Below are 27929 nucleotides of genomic sequence, written 5' to 3' on the forward strand. Positions count from 1 at the left end.
TTTATTGCCACTTAGTTGTGGCATTGAAACGAAAAAAAGAAAATCCTAAACTCACCGCTTGATTTTGAAAGGCGCTTCGGTTGTTAGAATTGCTTTTTGCATCTACTGAGATAAAAACACACCAGACAATGAATATTTATGAGTGTCTTTATTTATGAATACTGAATACAAATTACCCTACACATCAGACAGTAATCAAACATCTTTTTTAAAATCTATTATTTCAAAGTGAATATTGAGATCTTCAATATGAAGACCACGTTTGCCACGATCCTTCATAAGGAACTACTGACATGCTTGCGTCACATCCCCAGTGCTTTGGATGAAGGCTTGTCATGGTTTAGATGAGCTTTAGAGAAAAATGGCACACTAAGCGCCAGTTTGATTTACACTGATTGGAGTCTTGAGTCCACTTTCTATTGATTACAAAAGCCTAGCCATAAAACGCCTGCACACTTCCTGCACCTCATTTTGGTGTCTTCTTGTTAATCAGCGTGGGTTAATTGCGCCTCAATCTTCTTAAAGCCACCGAAAATGATCCCAGATGATATAAAAGCCATATTTAAGCTCCCGTGAGCTACAATCTGCTCCATCAGGTACAGCGAAGAAAAAAAAAAGGAGGGGAAATTAAAATCTAAAATGCCAGGTAAAAAAAAGCCTTCTGTGTTTTATGGCGCAGAGGATAAACCATTTTGCAAGAAGTGGTGCGCCTTTTCGAATGTGACTTTACTGTTTGGCACTATGTATTCCCCCATGCACTGCAGGGCTGTCAGCCTCCTGGGGGACGTTATGTAAACCAATTGCCGTAAATGCCAGAAAGACTGGCCTTATCCTTTAAAAAGTTGCAAAATCTTGGGAGTAAAAAAAGAAAAAAAGAAAAATGGAATTACAGTCTTTTCTTTTACCAAGCAAGCGCCTGTAGTCAGTAAGACAAGGAGGGGGCGGTGGTGCTAATCAAACAGCAGCTCTGTGCAGTTATTAGCATTCCATTCTGAAACCAGGGGATTCGGCACACTGGGTGCATTATTTGTAATCGGAGTCTTGAAGAAGACTTTTTGTACAGAGGCAAAAACAGAAACAATTTACAACGTTGAAAAGAAAAATAATAGAATAAAAATATAGTTGCTGTACATTGAAATGAAGTAAAAATATTCAACCTCTCAAAAATTGAATCTTTTTTTTTTTTTTTTTTAAAACACAAATGGCCCTGGAAGATAATGAAGGCCAGAAAAGTTTCTGGTCACGTTTTGGTCCACGTTCACATTTCCGTCAAAGCATGCTGTAGAAAAAGTCACAGCATAACGGACATTGAAATTCCCGCCATTGCGACAAGTGCTGTCTTTCTTCTTCTCCTCCACGCTAGAGCCAGACGGAGGAGGATGAGAAGAGTAATGATGAGAAGCCAGCACGGCAAAGCCGGCTTTACACGTCACACCTGAGTAAAGAGAGGTCACTTTGAAATCAAATAGACAAAAAAAAAAAATCCAACACAGTTCAAGTGTTCAATTGCTTATATGAAAGCTGTGATTCAGATGGAAGCAGACTTGCGTGAACGGTTCTTGTGTGAACACAACAGCGAGACCTTCTCGTTGGCCTTTAGCTTCTTTGCTGCATTTGACAAGCAGCTGCTTTTCATCACCATGTTCTTTATTCATCTCTAAGCTTGGCACTTAAAATTGGGGTCCTTCGACACATAAGCGCAGCCTACTGGGCGAGGAGTCCTTCTGCACGTGTCGGCATCTTCTGTGATGATTGAGCTCCAGGCAACTCGCATTGATTCTCAGTTTTCCGGGTTATTCATAAAAAAATTCTGACAACGTGTCGCTTCGGGTCCAATGTAGGTCACAGGAGAGGAATCCAGAGCGCTCTGGGCTAACTTTTTGACATCCGTGTTCAGACAAGCTAGAAGGTCACTGGTGCTGTGCTCTTGTTCTGGAAGTTCATGTTCTGGATGCTAGAGAGGATCTTCCTCTGATGGCCAGCCAAAGTAACACCCATGTGCAACAAGTCTCTGAAAAGATACACAATATATATAGATACATATGTATCCATGTATATATATATAGTATACACACACACGCATGCACGCACACACACGTTTGTATTGCATTAAGTAAGGACTGACTGTGTTGTGATCTGTCCCAGCTGCTCCACAGTAGCGAGTCCGGCTTGCAGGAAGCTGTCCTCGTAGCGTTCCATCTTGATGGCCCTCAGCCATTCCCCCACCGAAGCACAGGACGAGAGGGCCAACGGCGACCGCTGGCCGAGCAGGGGGTAGGAGGGCCTGAGGGAGGAAGGAAGAAACAAAGGAAGTCAGCAAAACAACAAGGAGAAGCTTACATAGTACTTGTCCTGCAGCTGCATTCCTGTCGAGATGTCATGAGGGGCCACGTGATTGACAAAGAGAAACAATGGGATTTGTCAGGGATGGAGCATCCTCTACTGTACTGGGGGACAGCTAGAATGTGGACGGAGTCAATCGTGCACATCAAGCTGCTGACAGGCCACAGCGGGACTTGAGGGTGCTACGCAAAATGAACGGCAGGGGTGGGACGCCTGCCACATGACTCACATAGCTGAGGAATTGGCACAAAAGGATGCGAATGCCGATACTCCTAATCTGACCGCCAACCCGTCATTCAACCGAGCACATGTGTGTGAACTCACCCCGCTCCCTCCTGGGCCACAATTTTCAGCGACGCGGGGTTCCGGATCAGTTTGTCCAAGGCGCTGACGAGTTCAGCAAAACGAGGCCGGGCCGAGCGATCCTTCTGCCAGCAGTCCAGCATCAGCTGGTGTAGGTGGGTGGGGCAGTCGGGCGGAGGTGGCAGCCGATAGTCTTGCTCGATGGCATTGATTACCTGCACGCATGGGAAAAAATCAATGATCATAGAGTGGTTTAGAGACAGTTGATATTCTATTGAGCAGCTTCATTAGCCAAGATTTGACACTTTCCTTGGCTGTAAATAGTGAATTAGCTCTTAGTTGTACCGAATGACTGGCCAGTAAGTGACTGCATCTTTGTTAATAATATCGTGACATGGATTTAGTTCTAAACTCACGTCTTGGTTGCTCATGTCCCAGTAGGGCCTCTCTCCGAAGGACATGACCTCCCACATGACGATACCGTAGCTCCACACATCTGAAGCTGATGTGAACTTTCTGAAGGCGATCGCCTCCGGCGCTGTCCAGCGGATTGGGATCTTCCCTCCCTGCACAAGTGAAAAATGCATGCTTCATCACTAGCATTCATATTAACTATATAAAGTAGTATGGATTCAGTGAAATGAGAGTTCCCAAAGACATCCATTTTTTTTTGTACTCTAATGAATCAAAGTTGTGCATTGATTTGACTGGACATCTTACCAGGGAGCTGGTGTAGGTTGGGTCAGAAGAGTTCTCTTGCAGGAAACGTGACAAGCCAAAATCGGACACCTTGCACACCAGGTTGCTGTTGATTAGGATGTTGCGAGCCGCCAGGTCTCGGTGGACATAGCTCATCTCGGCCAGATATTTCATGCCTGAGGCAATGCCGCGTAGCATCCCCACCAGCTGGATGGGCGTGAACTGGCTGTCGTTAAGCTACATTGAAGATGGAGAAAAGGTTTCAGTTGGGGAAGGCACGATTGATGCCACAGTGCGATTTTGACACCAAACTGACCCGCAGAAAAGAATCCAGAGCACCATTCTCCATGAACTCGGTGAGGATCATAACCGGACAGCTGGCTGTGATGATTCCCTCCAAGTGTATAATGTTGGGGTGCTGGAACTGTCCCATGATGGACGCCTCGGACAGGAAGTCACGACGCTGCTTCTCGGTGTAGCCGCCTTTGAGGGTCTTTATCGCGACGTAGTTTTCTTTTTTTCCAGGGACCCTCAGCCGCCCTCGGCACACCTCCCCGAACTCCCCTGTCACCAAATAGCCACATAAACACGTTTAGCCGCTTTACAAAGGAGTTGACGTCATTCGGAGGACGTGTAAATGTAAAGCTTGCTTGCAGCGAGTGCTGCCCTTTGCTTTGAACAGAAGCTGTTAATACAGCTAACATGTTTATCAGTTAATAGCTTTGTGCCACAATATTGAATTCAGCCCGATAAAGAAGAAGAATATAAATTGCTTTTAAATGTCACAGAATCCATTTAGCTTAGTAAATTAGATATACTCCAGAAAATGACATTTCAAAAGAAGATAATCCGCAACTAAATAGAAGATTCCGTAAAAGGTTTTTAAGTTTTTATTGAATGTTGAACACATGCATACGACTGTCGGCTTACCGGCTCCGATAACCTCTTCAATCTTTACAAAGGAAACATCGATTTCCTTGGCAAATTCGCGTATGGCCTCATTCGGGTCCTCGTAGGTGAAGGGGTCGATATAAACCTTGACCCCTTTGGGAGTAAAGCAAACAAAGTCGTGGGAAAGGAAGAGAAAACAAAGGTTAGAGAAGTATGAGCAATGATAAGCGTCGTCAAGATGAAAGGAGGATTTTTCGGCAAATGATGGCGAGCGCCTTACCTTGGCCTACTAAGTACTGGCTGTTCTTGTCGCTCATTTCTGGATCCTTTATGCGGCTGTGTCTGCTGTAGGTAGACAGTGACAAAATACCATTGGAGATGCACATTTAGCTTTGTTTTGTTTTTCCTGACAAATACTGTCATGCTTCATTGGTCAAATGCGAGGCAAATCATATTCATGCAAATGATCAGATGTACAAGATGAAGAAACAATAACAAAACCTTTCAGTGGCTGAATAAAACGAGAAAATGTGCAGAGAAAAAACACTATAACCCAATTATTTTCAGTTAAATAGAAGAGGCCTATTTCTGCATATAGACAAGGGTTAATTAATTAAGCAAGCACCTTCTCATCACAAATTTACATATTATTAATTATGATACTATAAAACTGCATCATCCTTGTTGCTGCTGGAACTCAGCCGTCCTCCATTTCTAGTCCCTTACCAACCTCATAAGCCTAAAATAGCATTAATGCACCGCCCTTAAAAGCAGATCTGCTGTGTGTGTGTGTGTGTGTAAGTGTGTATGTGTGTGTCACAAGGTCACTGCTATTGTTCTCCTGTCCTGTGGAAACAGGGTTGGGACGCCTGCATCCTGTCTCCCCTTGCCTGCTACCTCTACCGTCATTGCAACCTCTCTCACCCACATAAAAATGTATATAAACACACACTTTCTCTAGTGGAGATGGCATCGCACAGTTTACTCAAACAATGAAGCCCCAGGAACGCGTCCGAATGAACAGGATAAGTTTTAGCTGTGCAAGCAAAACAAAAGCACTGCTTGACTCCGCAAGGGAGCAAAGCAGAGTGCAGGACAACAAATGATTTTTGTGTAAACAACAGAACAAAGTGGCGCTAGACAGTAAAACGTCACATTCTCCTCATTTTTCCATTTCCTGTTATTCTTGCAGTGTCTCCCCCTCCCTCCCTTTCCCACTCCCGTTATTCTTACCGTATGCAGTAGGCAGCCACAAAGATGAAAGTGACGAGCAGCAGCATCCCGATGGCGATAAGGATGCCGGGCACCAAGAACTGAGAGGAAGAGTCAATTCCTGGCAGAGTAGAACAGAGCAGAGAATTAAAGCCGAAACAGAAGTCAAGGGAGGAGATTCACATCAACTGAGAACAAAAGTATGAGAAGAGCAGGAAATGAAGAGAAGCCCGAAAAAGAACTACAATAAGATTGTCTGTGCAGAGACGATAACCCGGTACAAGGACAACATTAATTCCATTTAGTGAGATTACACAAAACGGCATTGAGAACAAACCAAATGAGGAAAAACAAAATTTTTCTTTTTAACCTCCCTTGAGGAGGTTATGGTTTCAACACATTTAGGATTTAGTGAGTGAGTGAGATTACACACAGAGCAAACTCTAGAGGGTCGGCAGAACCCAGTAAATCTTGGCGCAGACTCTGGAATGTTTTGTACTTTTGTTAACATAGCAAGATGTTTTCCATGAATAATGCATGACTTTTAATGACACGGGCAGGAGGTGAACAGGGTCGTTACGTTCACACGAGTGCTTTTGCGGTTACGATATATTCCTTATTTGTTTTTCTATTACCATCGGGCAGGGTGCGGAAGACTGCTGCAGGACTGAAGCTGCCATAACCGGCCATGGTTCTCGCCCGGACCTGCACTTCATACTGAGTGGCTCTGCGCAGGTCCGTCAGCACGGCCTGGTTTTTGTTACTCTCCGTGTAGTGGCAGGGATCCTCGCTGCGCCGCTCCTACATGCAGAATGAAAACACGGTTTGGCAAGCATGGAGGTGTGAGTGAAACAGCAATGAGTGAGGAGACGACAGACAAGTCAAACAAGAGCGCCCGACAGCTACAATACAGCGTTTGTGCTTGTAACACCACCCGGAGCGCCAGTGCTTTCTGACAAAATTCATCTTGACTCGTCGAATGTGATTATAGAACAAATAAGTTCATTATATGTTGATAACTATGAAATTAACTCAAAAAGTACTAGGGATGAACGGAAATAAAAAAATAATATAATAGTGATTGCTGTTTGATATAATAATAATGTAAAATAATATAATGATAATAATATAATATAATAAAATATAATATAATTAATATAAAACAATATGTTTAATATAATAATGATAACAATAATAACAATAATAATTAATAAGTAGATGCTGAAGAATGCCTACTGCCCGATGACGGCTGGGATAGGCTCCAGCACGCCCGCGACCCCCGTGGGGACTAAGCGGTTCAGAAAATGGATGGATGGATGGATGCTGAAGAATGAATACTCTGACAAAATATTTATTGTTGTGCAGGCTATACTTTTGTATCCTATTTCTAAAGATGAGGTTACTTTATGCATCCAAATGAGTTTTATGAAAAGAAAAATCCAGACGCTTGTACCTTTTCACAGTAGCGTAGTTGATATTGCAGAATGGTGTAGTGTGGCTGCACAGGCACGGACCAGTGAAGCGTTAAGCTGCTCTCTGTGGACTGGCTTTTACGAATCACAGACACCAGCGACGGCACTGTGAAGATAATGAAAGAGAATTAAAAAGCCGCCGCATTACCTCATACTTTTCCTCGCCGCTTGTTACCATCATAACTGGTGGTGATATTGACACCCTCGCTGGAGGGTTCCTTGCCGCTGAGCTGAGACACCCCGTTGAGAGCTTGGATGGCAAAGGTGTACGTGGTGTGAGGCAGTAGGCCCCACACCTCCAACCGACGACTGGTCAGGGCGTGCTGAGCCGGTCGGTAGCTGACGCTGTCGCCGCATGACACGCATGAGCTCCTCGGCGTTCGGCACATGAGGCATCTGATACTGTAGCTGAGGTCGGCTCTGCCGCCATTGTCCAGAGGCTCGTTCCATTCTAGTCGTAGCGAAGTGCCGTTAATCTGGGAGGCGATGCTGCGTGGTGCTGAGGGAGGTCCTGTGGGCAAAGTTTGAATCCTTACAAAATATTTTTGTTTATCGTCCAAGGTGGAATTAAGACATATTCCAATCACTTTCAAGATTCATTTTCTGCTCCTTTAGCACACTACAACTCGATGATATTACATTTGAATCGATATACTAAGCTGTTTCACATTAAAAGTCACATTCAAACACATTACAACACGACAAGCAGACCAAATTATGTTTTGGTATAGCAAAACAGAGGACGATATTATCCCACAAGTATTTTATGAAAGTTTGAATCAATACAAAATATTTTTGTTTATCGTTCAAGGTGGATTTAAGACATATTCCAATCACTTTCAAGATTCATTTTCTGCTCCTTTAGCACACTACAACTCGATGATATTACATTTGAATTGATATACTAAGCTATTTCACATTAAAATTCAGATTCAAACACATTACGACACGACAAGCAGACCAAATTATGTTTTGGAATAGCAAAACAGAGGACGATATTATCCCACAAGTATTTTATGAACACCTTGCACTTCCCCATCTAACAGCTCATTTGTCAAAGAAATTAGAAAATTAACAAACCTTGAAATCAACAATAAAATGTAAACATAGTGTTTTTTTTCTTTTTAGTAACAGGAGTGGGCATCAGATGTGTCCATGGTGTTATCCGTGGAATAGCAACAGCACTCCTGAAGCAACCGCAAGATATTATTTAATATTTCATTTTTTAGTTGTATTATTAATGCTATAGTTACAGTTAAAGACATAGCAGCATAACACTTCATTGATTTAAAACAAATCCAAAAGTCACGAATACCATGTCATGCTTATAATATAGTCAAAAAAATAATCATAATTTCATTTCTGGGCATGTTTGCAATCATGGCATAGCAAATTATCCCATCAAATCCAATTATAACCCCTACGGTTCTGTTTTTGCGCCGTTTCACCTTCCAATGACCTTCACAGTCTATTTTGTTTGTTATATAGTCGAAGACATATTATTCAGTCTTTACATGTAGCCAGGAAGCAGAACAATGATTGTGTCACCGCGGGAGTGAATGTGCAGCAGAATTTTAACCGGTGCAATTACAGTGCACCAAAACGTGGACGATAATGATCATTTGTGTGATAATGGTGAGAAGATAGTTGTTGCCTCGAGCTAAGCAGAAGCACTCCGCTTCTGCCGCTGCCAAGGAGACGCAGCTTTGTCACAGAGCCTCCAGCTGTCTTGCGTTTCTCACTGGAAGCCCAAGTGGGCCAACATACAGACTGCGGCTGAGCTATGAATTCACCACTCATCACCTGGGGGGAGGTACTTTGGAGGTGATTCATTTTCTCATTTAACAACCAGATTAAGCTTTATCATAATAATCAAACTTGCATACGTCTCGTCAAAGTTTTCATCCGGAGTTAAAAAAACAACAACTTGCCCACTCTGCATAACATAGCATCTAAAATTTGGTACAAAAAAACTGCTCAACAAATAAATAGAATGACCCAGGAACAGTTACAAGGAATCCTGCCAAAGGTGACTGGCCCCAAATCAGACCTTCGATCATTCGGAAGCTCGGAAATTGCATCACTGGATAGACACCATGTGGCAATCATTATTGTTTCTGGCATTTCAAAAATGTTGACACAATGTGCTTTCCCAGCCGCCTCTCATTTTGCTTGGGTCTCCTCGTCATGGTTACGTACAGTTGTGCCGTTTGGCCTTCCCTTTCGGGATGTGGTGTCTTAAATCAGGCCAGTTAGTAGTTTATAATTACCATAAAGAGGCTTAAATCTTTCCCAATTTTACTTTGGCGTCTTCTCACATCATTCCACGGTGAAGATGCGTGCTAATTTAAGAGAGGACTGAATACAAGTGGTGTGAAATGAAGTTAAAGTGATAAATGTTTCACATCCTATTGATTGCTAATCCGACAAAGTGCACCTTACTGTCAAATGCTCCTTTCACGCATCACACATGAGCTTGAATTCCTGAATCGGCGAGGAGGTGTCATTTAAGACCATCAATGGCTACTCCACTTTTGAGAGGAAGCCCAACCCCCATAACAATCTGTCACGAATGACATACATCTCAATAGCCACAAAAGAAACAAAGCACATTTAAGAAGGCGGGGAAATTAGCACAAAAGCTGGCAAAAACAGAAGAGTCGCGGTGAGTGCGAAGCTTGGCGTTTTTATATTTGCAAACATATATGAGCCATTTTTGTGTTTACTCACTAGTGCATGCAGTGTCAGGGGTGTCGGATTGTGCTCGGAAGTAGCCAGGGCGACATGTGCATGTAGACTGCCCCCTGATGGAGGCGTGGCTTGCTCCTGGACAGACTGTGCACTGTCCCTCTGTGCTGGACTTGAAGTGACCCACGGGACAAGCTGCAGAGGACAAATGAAGGAAAAGCATTATGGGCCTCTTACATTGGATATGACCTGTGGCTCCTACATGCATGTTAACCACGCTCAGGTGCCAGATGGCTGCAGATGGGCTGAGGGAAGAATGTAATGAGAGCTAAGTCATAAATCAGATAGCCCCAGTCATTTCTATGGGGGCGGTTTAACCAAAACATGATCGTCCTTAGAGAGATAAGGAAAAAAACAAACATTTCCTGTTCCTGGACACAAAAAAAAACGAGGAATCTACTTTGACTGCAGCAATTTCAAGTCAAGGCGTCTTGAGTTGTTGGTCACGTGGCTACAGGAAGTTCCTTCATTGCATTGTTCGTTTCAAAGATGAACTTGAGTTCACTAAAAGCTACAAATCAGTGGGAAAACACCTATTTGGCCCTCAGGGAAATAAATAGTCGAGTCAATGGTCAGCAAGATCTTTGTTTCAATGGCGCCGCCCAAATAATCAAGCACATCCATCACACGGAATCAAGATGACAGCATGTTGTAGCATTTGTTTGTATGCAAGGTAATGGGATTAGAGCAGACTCAATTTCATTTTCCCCAAACGCTCAGCCTATGAAGCTAATTAACTATTCAATCTTCTTATAAAGGCAATTTCCCTTAATGGTCTGGTGGCTGTTTTTCCTCTCACAGCTCTCGTACATGACAGAAAGCTGGAAATGCCAAGTGCTACTTTCCAACAAACAAAGAAGTTAGATTGTGTTTTTTTAAGTCATAACAAATGATTTCACCCCGACTGAGATAAAAACGGTTGTTTTAAAATTTGATTTGTACACATACTGCATGCCATGTGAAGCCATGTTAATTTGGTTTTCGAGGGGGAAGTCGTTAACTAATGGGACTCATTATAGACAGAGCTGCCACTTCTTCTGCCGTCTTTTTCAAGCCTTTGATTTGATGGTCTCAAAGCGTCTTCATATAAAGCGCCCTTCCCCACCTCCCCTCTATCGCACTCAACCACAAGTTGTCCCAGCAGCCAGCCTTTGACCCCTCTCTTCCCCTCTGAGATAAGTGCTGCTCTACCTGACCTCTCACCCCGTCCTCTTTCTGTCACCGCTTCCCCTCCTCATTCTATGCAGCACAGCGTCCACCCTCGGCGCACCCCACCCACAGCTCACCATTGTTTGCTGGTGGAGTGGGCGTCGTCCGCATGGACGCCCTTACTCACAGTAGGAAACCTAAGCTCGCTTTAAACCCACCTGTACATCTGGTGTGTCCCTCGGCGGCCTCGTATCCAGGAGCACAGGCGCAGGAGGTGGTCGGCTGGCCCACCCACTGGCCATCTTCGCCGCAGAAAAGCTTTGGAGAGCGACTTCGGGGGCCCTGCTGCGCAGCATGCTCCACGCACACACCCTGCGCTTCCTGTACCAGAGTGCGAGGAATGGTCTCAGGGAAAGAGGAAAGTGCACTAATGAGGGGGGGACACTTCTTGAAGAAGACCCTAACAGAGAGCAAGGCCATGCAGGAGCCCTGAGCCTGAAAGGCCAAGTAGAAGCCTCTCTTGGATAAAGGGCCCAGTCTTATGGTCTTAATGTTGAATTTCCGCTCGCCGCCCTTCCTGAGGAGAAAGTCAGCTGCCACTGTATCCACCTAGGACAGGAAGAAAGAGCAAAGAAAGTCCAACTATGGCCCGATTCCAGCACAACAAGCTTTGCAGCATTCAACAGATTTGAAAACATTAACTACGTGTCACATATGCTTTACATTATTGAACATTCTCCAAGCAAGCTATTAAGGGCTTTACATTGATTTATTGCCTTCCTGGCAAACATTGCTTCCCACTTCTATAAACCTTTATTTGCCAAGACATGAAACATGCCCTGGTGTGTTATGGGCTGTTCATCACAGTGAGCATTTCAAAAACAAAACAAAAATTGGTTATCGCTTAATTTGATCATCGATTAGTTGCCAATTAATCGTCGCACTTGATATTGATTCAGCTTCTGCACTTGACCAGCCTCTACCGGGCCTACCTTTGTGTAAGGATTCTCCATCCATGGCGGGTACGTGTCTGTGGCCTCATTGGAGTCAGCCTGGTAGTAGTAGAGGTTAAAGGTCTCCTTGCAGCTTCGGTGGTGGCTGTTTGCGGAGGAGCACTCTATCATGGTGAAGCGCAGCTCCACGTAAACTTGCGAGGCTCCTCGTCGCTGGATGAAGCCGCTACGTAGCCAGTGGCTGAATGAGCTGTCAGTCTGACAGATCTGGTATGTCCTCACACTGTTGCCCTCCTCGTCCAAACCGCTCACTTCCTCCCACTGAGATCCAAGCCAAGACCCAGAAAGTCAAACAGGAGAACATTTCGATTAGCCCGCCTGCTTTTAATTGTCCAGTATGAACTGGAGTCTTTTAGAGGCCAGTCTCTCCTCTAAGGAATCTTTCATTTTTTATTGGCCCACCGATTCAGGTACAGACCCAGAGGCTTGCACAGAGAATTCAGCGCCATGACGACTTGGATTCTGGCTTTTTAAATCATTCCACACATTGAGCCGCAGTGCAGCTTGTGGGATTTTTAAGTCCCACTTGTCAAGCAGAGCACATTGCAGCAACCTCCACTGTCTTTTCTTTAGAATAAAAAACGTTATGGAACAAATTTGCACAAATGTGCAAGAGACTAAAAGCAGCACCAAATATTTGTACAGCAGTCATGTTCATCGTCGAATGTTTTGAAGTGCAGGAAACACCCTTGACATGAACATAATCAAGGCTGAATCTCGCAGATGTGCCCAAGAATGTCACTTATGTAAATATGCAAATGTTTACCCCGAAAAAAAAAAAATGGGTGCACAGATGACATGTTGAATGAGAGTGCTGATGCAGGTTTCACAGCCCTTTTCAGCGAGATTTTCTCCGTTAATCCTAAATGAAACAATGTGGCAGCTCATCTTTTCATCAACAAATGCCGCTTGTGTCAAGGGATGCGCCACACATTCTACAGGAGTGACAAGAACGTGTTCTTGAATTCACGCAGACATTTATATGAATCTTTAAATGTACCAAAATTCACGACTCAGTCAATCAAAGAGGGCAAAATGTTTTATCAGCGTTTCCTTTCACCATTAAATACCCCGAAGTGTTGATCAAGGGGCCACAGCTGAGAACATTTTACTTACACATCTCAAAGCAATATATATATTTTTTTCCTGTTTAGAATGCTGTTTATAGTTATCTTTCAAACATATTCCCATCTAAGACACAAATAGAGGAGAAAATATGGTTGCTGCGGGCAAAAATAAGCCAGCAACCACTCATTGGTTGATCAAATTACAAATCTGCCTGTTTTTAGGGTTGCTGGAATTCAAAATTGCGGGCTGCCAGTGGATTCCACTCCGCGGGTGATGGGATGTATCAAAGCATCTGCTTCCAATATACTCTCAAATCGCACATTCGCTCTCGCCGACTTTACCTGCCATATAAGGAACTCTTTCATACCCAATAGAACAACGAGGTGCCCCCAAATCTCTCCCATCACAACTGAGTCTAGGCTGGAAATACAGATAAGATGGCGGCGGCGTGCTTACATACCTCAGGCTTGGCACGTGGAAAGATGGTCCATCTCAGATCCGATGTCTCTACCTTAGTATTCATCAGCACTTCTGTGAAAAGAAATTGTAACGTATAAGATTGGCCACAACATTAGTCACACCTGCATGATTGAAAAACTGCTGCCTCATATTGGGACACAGGTTCATTTTCAAATACGGACTCCGCATAAAGGATCTGCAGCTGCTGAATTTTTGTGTAGGTTCAAGGCAAAGACTTAATCTATTGTTAGGATGCAACATTAATTGAGCATGAAGGGGTTTGGCCAGGAAGAGCCCCGCGACTCTAAAATTTATTTTCCTTCTTCCACGTCTCGCCTGCTTCCTGTGACACGCCACGCTAAAGCAACTTCACGACCACGCTTACATTCAAAAACACACGGATGCTCATATTGTATATCAGGATTTAAACCCTTTCGGTCTTGATCCACGCTTACAATTGAAATGATTTTTTTCTCCCCCATTGTCGGCCGCTAGCCGAAAAACAACCAATAAGGCTGTGCAGCCATTCAAGACCTCAGTAAAACCTGAACAGCATGTCAAGTATTTGGTTTAAAATGACTTCTTTTCACGGGAGGACATTTTCACGGGAAGACATTTTCACTCCGGTGCTCAGCTGGCTTCGCAGTTCTTCTACAAGAATTGTGGCTCGGATGAGATTTTAGAGGCCACCAGAAATCTCATCTGTAGGGTTCGGCAGTTTGGTTGGACCAATAAATAGGATTTAATGCAACTCTCAAGTGCTTGAAAATGAATGTAAGAGGAAATTGAGTTTTCAAGCTGCGTTTATCATTGCGGTTATTAAATTGCTTGCTTGAATCCGTCCCATCATCGATTGCCGTCGACTATGTGTCATTTCTCATTCAAATTCACCTGCACTGTCAATAAAACTTCTAAATTGTTTTATTAGGGAATAGATAGATGTAGGGAAAAAAACTGCTTGAAAGTGACAAAACAATCTTTCAACTGCTCACATTTACACAGGAAAGGTTTTCTGTTTGATTGTAAAATCAACAAGCAGGGATCAAACGGTGGTCTGGAGCATCACCTTTGGCTGAGCGAGCAGACTTCCTCCCTCTATCACCATGTTTGGAATTTATGACACCATTGTTGTCCCCCACATCTAATGTTTCCTTTGTTTTTTTTTTTAAATTGCTAAAATCAGTTGAACGTTTGACACTAATATGACGACAGAGTGGCGCTTCTTGTTTCTATCCCAGACACGCCTCAGCACGTTGCTCAGTTGTCCAGCACATGCTCACATTTCATGCGGTGGGTGTCTCCGATTTACTTGATTTCAGCAAGCTTGTCATTAGTCCAATTTGACGCAACCCAGTACATCTTGTAAGTGAAAATCAAAACAAAGTTGAAGCACTGGAGAGAAAATCCAAATCAGGCAATTAAGTATAAACTACATCTATCAACTATGATCTCCGCTTATGTTCCCGATGAAAACTTTAGCCAGAGCAACAACCGCTGTTCATATTCAAACTTGTCATAAGTATGAAACACAATATGACTGCAAATGTTCATGGCTGCACGCGGAGTGTAAAATTCCTTCCCAAACTCCCATCGGTTGAAAGACGACTAGCAGCTGTGAGCCAGTCAGCGCCGCTTGCCTCCCTGGTGTTCAACACCACTGGCTGTATTTTATTTAATTACACTGAGAAGTGCAGTGGCTACACTTATGCATCTCTGTGATCCTGCGTAAAGTGAGACACTTACCACACCCCAAAGAGCAACACAAAGAGGCACCCTTTTTTTCTATCAAAACACAGCAAATAAAATGCACATTATTGAACATCCTCTGGACAGCTGCTATACCTTCTTAAGACAACATTTGAACACAAAATAAATAATATCAGATGTCAGCTGACTTGTCCTTGTTTTGCTGCTCACACCCACAGCAGCTCACATCTTGCCTCCAGCTAATTCAATACATTTCTCAGGCAACACATGCATGCACACACACACACCAATGAAGGACTCAATCCCAACCCGACTCGCTGTGACAAAACCAAATTGCTTAAATCTCTCTTTCAGCATTCCAGTGTTATTTTCTCTTCTGGGTGAGTGTTCTCCAACACAGCATCCAAATGTGCGTTCCACAAAAACATTGTTTTTTAACCTTCTCTGAGGATGTTGCTTCCTTGTGGCAAAATCAACAATGTACGCATTTATGTAATTGCAAAGGTTAGTTTTCATTTTTCATGGTAAATAATACATTAATCTTTATTACATAGTATGTTCACGGCTGTTTAGATCAGCACAAAAAAAATTCCATGAAATCTATTAAAGTCGAACCTTTGGTGCTAATAGATAAATAAATAAGTAAATCTAGTTTGTTTGATTGCATGAGGAAAATTACTACAGCATAGGTAACACATTTTGTGGCTCTAGATGAAGATCCAAATTATTTTCTGTTTCAATTTCCTTGGGGATAATATGGGAATCCTAAAGATATGAAAGCATATACAGAAGGTGGCTTGAGTATCAATGAAAGTGTACAATTTGAAGGCAACCCAAATTCAGATTGTTTGGCTTTTTGCCCGGCAGCTTCACTAGGATGTTTACGTGAGGATGTTTTAACTACAAAGTGATAAAAAAAAACCTGTGTTGTATAGGTCGTTTGTTTATGTCATGTCTGCAACTTTGGAGGCAGAAAATGTCAAACATTTGGCTCTTATAGGACTCAAAGAATGTTGTACAATAATAGCATAAGAGATAACAAAGAACATTTGCTGCATGTGTCCAACAACGTCACATTCTGCAAGTCTCCATTTTGATGTTTTTCAAATTCATCTAGTCTATTAATTTTACACGTTATGACGTGGCAACACCGTAAATTTCCAAATGACCATAATGGGATTGTACCAACCACATCCGACCGTCCTATATTTTCTTTCAAATGCACACCTGCCACACTTTTATATATTGATTTGATGGAGCAAAAAAAGAAGCGGCACCCAACAACCACTCCCCCGGCCCGAGCATAGTAATCACTGTTTATCGCAGCTCTATCATTAAGGTTTATGAGACAGGATGCGTGAGCGTGAGTGTTTTGGATGAGATGCTGAGTGTTTCTATTATGTGCATGCATGGCCTTGCCGCTCGCTGAGAATCACTCAGAATTAAGTCTCATTAGAGGAAGTCAGCGCTTCCCCTACATTCTTTCGGGAGCGGCGGGGTTGGCCACCCACTCGCCGGAAAATTGCCCAGCGCCCTCCCCTCCAATTTCACAATCTCAGAAAACAGTAGAAACAATAAAGGCTCGTCATCTGGCCATATTTAACTGCAAAAACAAACAATTGTACAGTAATTACGCTGCAATTGTCCTTATTAGGGACAGATTAGAGAGGTGTACACTAAACTTGAGTGCTCAACGATAATGGCCCTGTACATTATAGATTTCAAGAGAAAGGAAAGGCTTGCCCAGTCAAGAAAATGATAGTCCAAAGGAGGAGGGTTACGTAATCCAAATTATTTCGGTGCAACAAACACGGAATGAGAAGGTGTTAAGTTTTCTGCAAGAAAAGGAGACAACAATAGAGGGTGTGCATGGATCTCTTTTGAAATGTAAAACCTGACCCAGTCTTTTTTCTTTAAACAAAAGAGTCGGGTAAAACCAATACTGCCCCCGCAATTTGTCTAGGTTTTTCTTCAGGCTTGAGATTAACAAAGTAATATTCAATTTCAGGACATTTTTGACATCATTCTCGGAGCTTTGGTCATTTTTGTGTTACTGCTATTTTCCACAACGGCTCGGAAAACGAAGAGGAAAATTACAGGCATACTTCTGCTATGATTAGAGTTTGTTTAATTCAAGCAAAAATAATCTCATTTATCCTCACACACCTTCAGGACAACAATATGTGGTCACGAAAGAGAAGGAGAGAAAATGTTCAAATCCGATTAATACTAAAAAAAATGTATGTGGAATAACAAAGGCACTTTGAGCTTATCTCGTTTGCTCTTTTCAATATGTAGTTGTTTTCTGTTTGTTGTTAGGCGGAAAATAATTGCTTTTTTGAGTAATAGTACCCTGGGCGTCACTTAAGCCTATTGTGCATTTTAAAGACTGTCGTCACACTATCGCTAGTCAATAAATTTTGTGGAATTAAAATAAATTAACAGCATTATGTGGCTTGCTTTATATTCTGCAGCACAAAAGGCTTTGGACAAAACAAAGATTACAGTGTAATCTGAGAAGTTAAGTTTCCGGCAATACGATATGAGCAAGAAACGGTAAAGGTCAGTTTGTCATTTTGATCGAGCGCCACCTATGGCTAATGTCAAAAACCTTACTTGCGTTTCTTTAGTATTAGAGTCACACGGAAAAGAAAACAAATGTTGCTACAACAATTAAGTTATACAGCTAGAAGAAAAATGCTTTTATATGAGGTGATTAAAAAACATTTTCTAATTGTATTTATTTTTCAGTATGGCCTGAATCCCACAACAACCAAAAATATTTTTTTCAAGCGTTTGAAGGAATGGCCAACTGGACTGGATGGAGGGCTCTTGCATATGTTTTAGATTTTGTAAACGGTATGACTGGTGCTGTAAGAAATTAGGCGCATGTTTCAAAATTACAAATGAAGCTTTTGGAAGAGATTTATTGGCCCAAAGTTAGATGAAGAGATTGATTTGCAATGATGCTGAACAATTAGCTTCACATCAAGATGCTAAACTAAAGGTCAGCTTGCCTGTTTTGATTTAAGTAAATATCTTTTTCTTTTTTAAAATACAATATCTGGACTTTTGCTTAAATTGGAGCTTTATTATCTTTGGACAAAGCAAGCTTGGCTGTTTCCACCTCATTTATTCTCATGACAAACAGACATTCTTTTATTTTTAGAAGCCTTGTTAGGAAAGCAAATATGCATCTTTTCCAAAAGGCAATTCAGTTCTCTGAACCCCAAACCCATTTCGATGAATTCCTTCTGCCTGCTATCATAACACCGGGGTAAATTAATGGCTCTCTTTTTTACATTAGCTTGAGTATGAACGTCTGGGATTAATTACAGCAGTTTTGTCAGATGAGAATTTCAATAATTGCAGAGGATTATCAGAGTACTTGTACGCCATTTGTGGAAATAACATTATTGTTAGCAGCGAGTGAAAAAAATCAAGAATTTTTCCGTCTGTCAGCTTTGTCAATTCAATTATTTCGATTCAAACTTGAGTGTGCACGCTGTGCCGTGTTTGTATGTCTTATAGCTGAGTTGTGTCTAGTCAGATTAAACCTCAGTTTCCTGTAATTCGTGTCCCCTTCCTGTGTCCGGGGTCTGCTGGGTGGGTGGTTGGAAGGGTGGAGGGGGGCTCACCGACATGCAACCCATTCACATTAAGCGAGCCAGACACTGTTTAATTGCTCAACACTGAATAACAAAAGCCTCCTGTGGCCCGCGTGGATACGCTCAGCAACTTTGAGTACGTGTGAGCTCATGAAATGCTTTGGAGAGGAGAGAGTTTGAGATGAAAGAAAGGTGTTAATGTTTGACGCCGCTCCCTCTTTTCTTGTCTGTAGGGATGCATATCAATAAGCAGGAGAGCTGTTCTCCGTCCCAGTACAGGATGTGACCTAGTTTTGAAGTATTCTCAAAAACTGGACAGAAACTATAGATAGGACCGTAGAGGATCCACACAACTGTCAATCAAATCCACAGGAGATGAAAGTGCACTTCTTGGAAACATAGCCTCTGGATTTTTTTGGCTAAGAGCCACACATTCATCAGAGTGGACAAACATATTACTTTAATAGGCGGTTTCGCAGCACAGGAACTCACCAGGTGGCAAGAACATTGACAGAAAAATCCCCCTAATTGTCCATGTCTGGCTTTCTGCTTCAATAGTAGCATAAACCGAGGAGTTGACAACACTTTTTTTTTTTCGCAACATAAACAATTTCTTGTGTCCTATTTCACATTTGAACAAAACCTCAAGAAACAAAAATAAACTCCAAGGTAAAAATCATCCCCCTTCTCGCTCTGCCAGCTGTCATTCTTCTCGCAGACTTTTCGTTACTTTTACATGACAACCGAGTTGGAAATATTGATGAAATAGAAACAAAGAATATATTTTTTGGGGGAAAAAAATTATTCAGAAACAAACTAAACCCTTATAGTGTTGGTTGAAGCCAGGATTGATTTCTGGGTCCCAGTTTGAGCTTGGACTTTTTTTTCTGTCAATATTCTGCCTTTGAAAGTAATTAACAGATCTGGAATGAAGCTTGTGTAAAAGGTAAATACGGACATTGTTGGACACGGATGCGGCGCTGATGTTACACATCTAATTGTCTGATGCCAGTTCAGTATGTAAACACTGGGGTTCTTTAGAAAAAGCAAAGAGGGCTTTTGTTGTTGTTGTTACACAAAGATGCAGGATCTTTGTGTAAAAGAAACTCTAAACCTTCAGTTTGAGGCTCCAAATTGTTGTCATGTACACAAAAAGTCGGCATTGCAAAGTTTTGTTGTAAATAGCCAACTGACAAAGCGTCGGAGTCTGTTGTCGCAACAGTCGAGTCTGGACCAATCAGCGTCAAGCGCTAGCTTGCAGAATTTCAGTATCTACCGCTGGGTCCGTACATGTATAGCCCCCAAAGCGTCGCTTAAGGTCGAGACCTTATGCTTCACAATATGCACAAGGCTTGAAGCAGAACCCGCCCAATGAGCCTTTGCTAAATAATAGCCGTGTCAGACTTTGCACAGGTCAGCTTTTAAAGTGGTAAAAGGTTGACTATTCCTTTCTTTGCAGTACAAGCTTGAAATTGTTTCCATTTCTGCCCCTTTTTTTCCCCCAACCTAACTTTGTTCTCACCGCCAGAGCAACAATCTTTGTTTACCATGTCCTAAATTGAAAACGAGTCCAGAAAGCATTCAATATAGGATTTTTGTCTGGGCTGTTTGAGCACAAAACGAAACGTTCACAGCAATTGCAGCTGAATTAATAGTCATTGAGGAGAAAAGAAAACACTGCATTCTTCAAGTTCAAATGGCCACGTCCATCAGGGTGGTATAAAAGTTCAGCGTGAAATGGGAGGTGAACAGAAGGTAAAAAGGATATGAGACATCAACTTGGTTCTGCGCCATTGACATCACCGCCCACAAGTAATGAGTTCTGACCTGGGGTGTCAAATGCTGTATGGCGCTTGTGCGTCTTGGACTCAAACAATCTCTTCCTTTGTATAAACAACATTCACATACAGCACAGCTCTTTGGACCAAAATATTCCCAAGGAGACTATTGTATGCAATGAAAAATTAACTAGTTGAACTGTTGCAAAATAGTTTCAAGTGTGTGTGACTTTCTTGTTTAATTGCAAATATTTCACAAGGCCGACATCTAAGTTTAAATTCGACTCCATTAGTGAACGCGGCCGTCATTTAGAAGGCATTCTTTCACCGACACATTAGAGCCTTTAATGTGATGCACTCGGGCTGTTATGATTGATGCAATTGCCTCGCTCCACAGCACATTTCAGCATCTCTGGAATATTGATCCGTCACTAAGTGAGTTCACCTCCCTCGTCTTCCAATTATGGGCAGCGCTTTCTCTAGCCCTCTTCAAAAATAAAGCGGCCATGTGACAAAACCAAGAGCTTCTTGAAAGCGGCTGTCGCAGCTCCCGGCCCGGTACTTAGCTGATAAGACGAATGAGTTACAATAGAAAGATTGAAGATATATATATATATATGTATATATATATTTTTTTACAAGTTATGGGTTTTTATATTAAGTGTAATGAGAAACACTTCAAAGTGATTTTTAGAGTACTATTTGTTTGTAGATGTCTTCTCATCTTCCATATTTTCCATTCAACAATCTCAACCACCTCTCATTATTTTGGAAAAATTCCATGCACGACAAGAAAAAAAACTGGACTCCAAAATAAATGAGCACGTCCCCAAATCTCCAATCCTCCTTGCTGCTGGATGGGAGGAAAAGTGCCCTGAAAATGTGGGTCACTTATATTGATTAACGCAGCCAAGAACATTTTTATTCATAATGTAAAGTGTCACACTGCAGGGAGCCTGCAGCTGAACTGACGAAATATACCCAAAACATTGCTCGGTAGGATTTAATAGGGCAAAAAGCGTGCAGCTGTTCAGAGAACGGATGCACGCTGGTCTCTGATGACATCTTTTCCAACACTTTGATGCGACGCTTATTTTAAGTTGTGCGACACAGAATATGAAGACACCTTCATTAAAAACATAAAAGAAAAAGAGTCACAATACTAACACCTCAACAAGACTTTGTCAAAGGAGTAAAACTAAAAATGTACTAAAATCACATTTTGATGCTCGAATGGGTGTTTAGCATACTAAAATGCTTTTTATTTGACGGTTTTATGATGGCGGCAGTTTGAGGGCAGTGTCTCAGAAGACATGCATGCATTTCAAAGTTGAGCACTGATATAAGCTGCTATCATCTTGATAGCACAGAAGCAGCAGCTTGTGTGTGCCATCCAAACAAAAGCACCATGGAAAAGAATTGCTTTCGTTCTCTTGGAGGAGCATTTTCATCCTCTTGTCCCCCGTGCACAAAGAGGCCCAGAGTTCAGGGGTCAGTGACCTCCTGTGGCTAGGACAATTTGAAGCCATGCAGGGATCAAATCTGGGATGATCTCCTAAAGCAGCAGGAGATTCTCACACCCCCTTTACTGGATGCTTCAAATAATCCGAGTTGAGCATTTGTCAGTTTTCTACAACAAAATGTCACATTATTTTTTTATATTCATCCCCACTCCAAACATGTTTGTGCCAAAGCATGTATAAGCTCCAGAATTATTTGCTGATGTACTTAAGGTTTTTTTAACTCAAAGATTTGACGAAAGCAGAATGTAAAATGTATTTTGGGAGGAGGAAAAAATACCGCAGTGACTAATCTGCTGTGGAGGTGGGCTGCTCCAAGCAGTGCTGTCTCTGGTGAAAGAAACCATCCAAGACTCCCTACAACACCAAAAAATATTTTATTTGGACTTGTCCTGATTTCAGCCATTCAAAATCATGGCAGCCGCACTCTTTTAATTAGTTTGTATATTACTCCAGCCAGCCTGTAAAAGTTTGCGGCTAAAGATAGACTCATCTTTGGATGTGAAGCCATCTGAGTACAAAGAGCGTTATTGTTTTTTTTTTTTCTTTTCTTTGTTGCAACCAAATTATGCTATCCAAACTTTTTTTGAAACATAAAATAATGACTCCGTCCAATCTGCAGGTGAAACCATCGTAATAATATTGTGAAGTCACGTTATTAGTTACAGTCCAATGAGATCCAACTGTATCAAATATGGCAAAATATCAGAAAAAAACACAATTAAAAAAAAAACTCCATTAGTCAATTAGCGATCTTATGAAGTGTACATAAGACTATAAATGACAACGGGCCAAGACAAAATGTGAAGGAACCTGTTGGATGCAGCACTCCTTAAAAAGAGGGAGTCAGCCAGCTGCCAAAAATGGCCTTTGAATGCATCGTAAAGTGAACTCCCCAACTCAGATTTAAAATGCGACTCTGCGCTTAAGCTCTTAACTGCGTGCAGCTGTAGGAGGGCAGCCCTCTCACAGGAATGTCTCTGTTACGCTGGAGAAAGCAGAACCCACACAGAGCGCCGTGTGCGAGGCAGCCCCTTCGAGACATGCTGAGCCGGTTTGCGTACACCCAGGGTGCCAGCAAACGTTACATTTGGAGTTAAAAAAAAAAAAAAAGCGCATGCGACATAAGATGTAGGTCAAGGAGGGAAGTTACATTTCAAAAGCTTGCTTCTTCACATTATTGTACATCAAGGTTGAAGATGGCTGCAAGCTGCTTTTGTATGATCCAATTCTTCAATGAGTGAAAACAGCGGCGATGAAAGTAGATTTCCATTTTAAATGCAAGCCATGGAATGACAGATAAATGTTATAATTAAAGGCCACAATGATCACAAATGTGGCTCCAGGTGTGTATCATCACAAAATGCTAATTGCTCATGATGCAGATAGACTCAGACTCAGGTCTGGTGTGAAAGAGAGCCCCCCCCCCCACACACACACACCAAAAAGTGCCATTCTGGCGCTTACGGGCTGATAGGCACTGGCCTCATTCACACTGCTGAAGCCCGTCCCCATTGTGTCCCACTCTCAGGGAGCAGAGTGTGTGTGGAGGACAGACCAAAGTGAATGCCTGATGTGGATGTATATGGGTTGGAGGGCCCTGGGGGGCGGGGGAAGGGGGGGGCATCCTCTCGACTATCATCCACCTGCGTTTCCACGAGAGACTACGCATCCCCGGATCGAGGGTACTTGTGGCACTTGGATGCCTGTTTAACTCTTGAGGAAGCTAATCACGGGATTGAGGTGCAGAGGATGACGGGCGAGCAGCTTGTGGAGCGAGAGAGCAAAGCGCGGGAGGGGAGGGGACAGGCTTGCTTTAAATGCAAATCCCTTTCTTATAAAAATCGGTTCCGTTTAAAAGGATTTCTGGGAAAAGATCCACAATTCTGCAGCAGGGGGAGAGCATCAGCAAACGAAATAAATAGCATAGCGGCAGTCAGGCATCAAGGAAACAAGAGGATGTGCAAAAAGAGCGGCAAAAGAAAAGCCTACATGTGCGTTAAAGGAAGCATTGACGCTCACGTGAGGCCTTGTGGAGAGCGGACGTGAAAAAAAAAACCTTTGAGCGATTAACGGATTGGAAGACGATAAGAGTTTAATTTGTTTTTGCTTGTTCTAACCGGTAGGTGGTAAAAAAACAAACTCGAAACGAGATGTCCTGTCACCAGTCTTCATAACAGCAAGCAGGGCACGACGAATATCAAATAACAGATGGCAAATTTGTGACACGCACACAAAAAAATACTTAACGTAATGGTGATAATCCTGATAGTGCAAATATTGCAAAAATAATGTCATTCTGATTTGAATGGATGAAGCAGTTGTTACAATTTGCATGCTGAGCACCATAGTAAAATTTGCAACAGTCAACGCCCCCCCCAATAGATACCAGCTAAAAGAGTGCTGTCAACGTTTTTCGTCCTCCACAATGAGGCTGGCCCCCGCTAAACAAACTCGACTGGCGACTTGACTCTCTTGTAAAACCACGTTTTACTAAACTATCATAGGTACCACACGGCAGCTTAAAGATGAGTCCAATATGAAGCAGTCACTAATTTGCTCTGCAATAATAATGCCTCCATTTTGCTTCTTGAACATTAGCGGACAATAGCAAGTCACAAGCATTATCGTCGTACGCATACTGTTTACCATGACAACCACAATCATCAAGCCGATGATTCAATAACGCAAGCTGAGGAAAATGCCTTTGAGCCATGATACGGCCACATAATAGAATACCAACCAATGTTTTGCATGGAAATAGTCTCATTTGTGGAAATGGTCACCTCAGTGAAGGAGGAGGCATTTCCAAACGTCCACCTCACAGGGCTAGTCATGCCTCTCAAAATAATGGTCTGGTTATAATTTTGTGATGTTTCTCTCCAAAAAGTGGTCATGAACAAAAGCCGCTATCCTAAGAGTGGTTTTTAACGCCACCACGGTAGCTCAGTAATGCAACGCTTATATAATTTAATCTCCTACCATGGCATGTCGTCTTCTAAGAATTGAAAGCTTCTGTCTTGTGGGCTTTGATTTGTGCGTTTGTATACGAAAAGTAATTCCTAAATCTACGGGGGGGCAAAAAGCTTTTTTGTTGATGTTTCTGAACCACTTTCCTACTTGAAACCCTCAAACCCTCAAAGTTTGTTATAAATTTCCAGCCAAGGTAATTATCCGATCAAGGGCTCTAGGTTTTAATCTTTACAGGGACAGAAGTACGAGAGATCCCGCCCCGGAACGATCTTGTAAGCCATTTACAGCCTCGCTAAAATAAAAGAAGAGAGGCTTGGCAGCTGTGAGTATCATCTGCCTTCGCACCAGTGCAGAATCAAAAACTTGGTAGATGATGACAGAGTAGAACCTCCAAAAAGAAATTGAAAAGATTGAAGTGGCTTGAGCAGATTAAAGATTTTTTTTCCATATGGGAACTTTTTTTAAGAGTATAAACAAGCAAAGGGGGGCATTGAACTTTAACATTCCGCTATTGTTTAAAGTCACCAGAGAGATGGACCTTTATCCACAACACAGGAAATGACATTGCCTGACCACCGAACAAACAATTATTGTCTATGGGATGCCAAATTTAAAAAAAAAAAAAAAATCATCTTAACATTAGATCATTTGTACATCTGGAAAGCAACTTCACTGGTCATCAAGACTTTTATCACGTAGATTCCCACTTTTCAATGTTTGACTGCACACAACAAAAGCAAGGCTGACCTCATCTGAGCTACATTATTGTGCGTGTCGTTCTAAGAAAGGGCCGAGCAGAAGCAGCTGAAAGATTGGAGATCCTGCCACAGAATAAGTGAAGTCAAGCATGTTCCGTGTGTTCCTGTTGACGACCGGCATTGATTGAAACTTGGCATGAGATGCATTGTTTCATGTTCAAAAGTGATGAGCAGTGCTGGAATAGTTTGGGAAATTAGAATTGTTGGAACACAAAGTCAGCTCTTCAGTTGGAGTTGAGGTAACTTTTAACAGGATCGCCGTTGCGATTAAATATCAGGGGGAGGTTTGAAGAGGAAACATTAATATCAGCAGTTGTGCATACATGTGTAAATATCATTAACCAGAAAAACCTGTTGGGAAATCAAAAGCCCCACACAGGGTTGCTGTTCAGAGTACAAACCTAACAGCTGGTATGCTGCTCCATTTCCCTAATGGATTTATATCAAAATATAAAATCTGTCAAACCAACACAATAAGAACTTGACACTAACAGTTGACATCTTTATGAGGATGAAAAAGACAATAAGGCTTTTTTTTCCCGAGGGGACATCAGTGTAATGATACCCCCTAAAAAGTAACCATTTGTAAATTAGAAATTTCACAGTCCATCTTTTCTTTTTTTGGTATTTTTCTGATCTACAGGAACCAACTATAACAAGAGCTTTAATAAACAAAACAAATTGCCACTGCCTGTTGAGCTGCCACTGCTGCCTGTCTATCTTTTCAATTTTTGGTATTTTTCTGATCTACAGGAACCAAATATAACAAGAGCTTTAATAAACAAAACAAATTGCCACTGCCTGTTGAGCTGCCACTGCTGCCTGCTGCATTAAATAACTGAATCTGGATCCTGTCCAAAATCAACAACGAACAAGTTTTGCTCATTACAAGATGTGTGTAGTGTAATTTTATGACCATTTAAATTAGGTACTGCACAACTGAAGGGGACTCGAAACTTGCCATTGTAAGAAAAACGTTCTAAAATAAAACCTAAATGATAGGGAATGTTTACACACACACACACACACACACACACACACACACACACACACACACACACACACACACACACACACACACACACACACACACACAAACCCCCCCACCCACCCCGCACACGCACACGCACACACTCCTATTAGAATTCATGACACGGCCGTATCGAGGTATCTATGGTTACTGCCATGAAATGGAACTTAAGTGATGTTTGCAGTAGCCTCATTTGAAGATTCCTTGCGGTTTGGTTTCCGTGCACTTTCTTACGGACGATTCCAAACTGGAACTCACCTCTGAGTGCAATAAAATAAACAAAGTACTTATGACTCACCTTCCTCAGCACAAGTCAGAGAAGCCCAGTCCAGGAAGATGCATCCCAGCAGGCCAATGATCCTGTATGTCAGCTCCATAGTGATGGCAAATGGTGGTGCACAATGGACTTGTGTCCTCTGTTTAGCCTTGAATGAACAATCAGATGGCACCGGCGTCTCTGCTGTCTTCTCGCTGACCACAGACCAGTCTGCATTTAAAGTGGACTACTGAGAGACCAAAACACTGGAGCTGCTGGAGTGCGCTTCTTAAAAAAGATACGTGTGATGATGGAATAAAAATAAAAAAAATTAAAAATAAAATTGGAGGGGCGTCATATTTAGTCCCACTTGTGAAAGTCCTCGCAAAATCACAAGTTTTCTGTCATGGTAACAACTTGTTTATTAAGCTCTTACTATAAAAGCACGAGTCTTCTGCCAAAATCTGCAGCTTCCAGGGGGAAACACCCAAAATGTCAAGATCTCCAATAAGATATTTTCATGAGTCCTCCAGCTTTTTTGACAAACACAAGAAAACGCGCAGCGCGCTCGTGTTCAGCTGCAAATGCGCCACTCTTATTGCCTATAATAAGAGCAATATACGGGGGAAAAAAGGGACAGGTCTTACCTGGCGAAAATGGACAAAAATTGCCAAGCTCGTTTAAAACGACTATAAATAAGACGAAGCACTTGATGAAAGTTGAGTCGCCTGCAGTTGTCTGCAGAAAGCCCTCAAGCGACTTATCCTTATCCTCGCCGCAGCGTCCAGAGTCCAGCGGAACAGCAGGCAGCACCGGCAAGCTCCGCCCACTTCTGTCACAAGACAACGAACCTCAGAGGCGTGCGATACCACTGCTTTTTCCGGAAAGCAACGTACAAATAAAAGAAACCCCACCCACGTAATTTTAATCCAACAACTATCC

The 27929-nt window shown here is 42.3% G+C and overlaps 1 protein-coding gene across 1 annotated transcript; it reads right to left on the reverse strand.

Moving 5' to 3' along the window:
• Nucleotides 1-133: 133 nt before the first annotated feature.
• ephb4a (eph receptor B4a) lies at nt 134-27796 on the reverse strand. Its single transcript, XM_088398645.1, has 18 exons — nt 27635-27796; nt 27030-27218; nt 13359-13429; nt 11810-12091; nt 11036-11426; nt 9651-9803; nt 7096-7431; nt 6902-7026; nt 6084-6249; nt 5470-5569; nt 4517-4581; nt 4276-4389; nt 3662-3909; nt 3367-3582; nt 3063-3212; nt 2668-2861; nt 2126-2284; nt 134-2011 (listed from the first exon to the last, which is right to left on the reverse strand). The coding sequence occupies exons 2-18, from the start codon at nt 27106-27108 to the stop codon at nt 1903-1905; spliced, it is 2958 nt and encodes a 985-aa protein (XP_088254771.1). The 5' UTR covers nt 27109-27218; nt 27635-27796; the 3' UTR covers nt 134-1902.
• Between the last annotated feature and the right edge of the window lie 133 nt (nt 27797-27929).

Source organism: Syngnathus floridae, chromosome 15, assembly GCF_059516105.1.
Source record: "Syngnathus floridae isolate MCC-2025c chromosome 15, RoL_Sflo_1.0, whole genome shotgun sequence".
Taxonomy (NCBI): domain Eukaryota; kingdom Metazoa; phylum Chordata; class Actinopteri; order Syngnathiformes; family Syngnathidae; genus Syngnathus; species Syngnathus floridae.

Coding starts and splice junctions, on each gene's coding strand:
- ephb4a (XM_088398645.1), bottom strand. CDS start 27,108: ATGGAGCTGACATACAGGATCATTGGCCTGCTGGGATGCATCTTCCTG. Junction 11,427..11,809: donor TGGAGAATCCTTACACAAAG/GTAGGCCCGGTA, acceptor TTCCTGTCCTAG/GTGGATACAGTGGCAGCTGA. Junction 2,862..3,062: donor GGGACATGAGCAACCAAGAC/GTGAGTTTAGAA, acceptor CCATGCGTGCAG/GTAATCAATGCCATCGAGCA.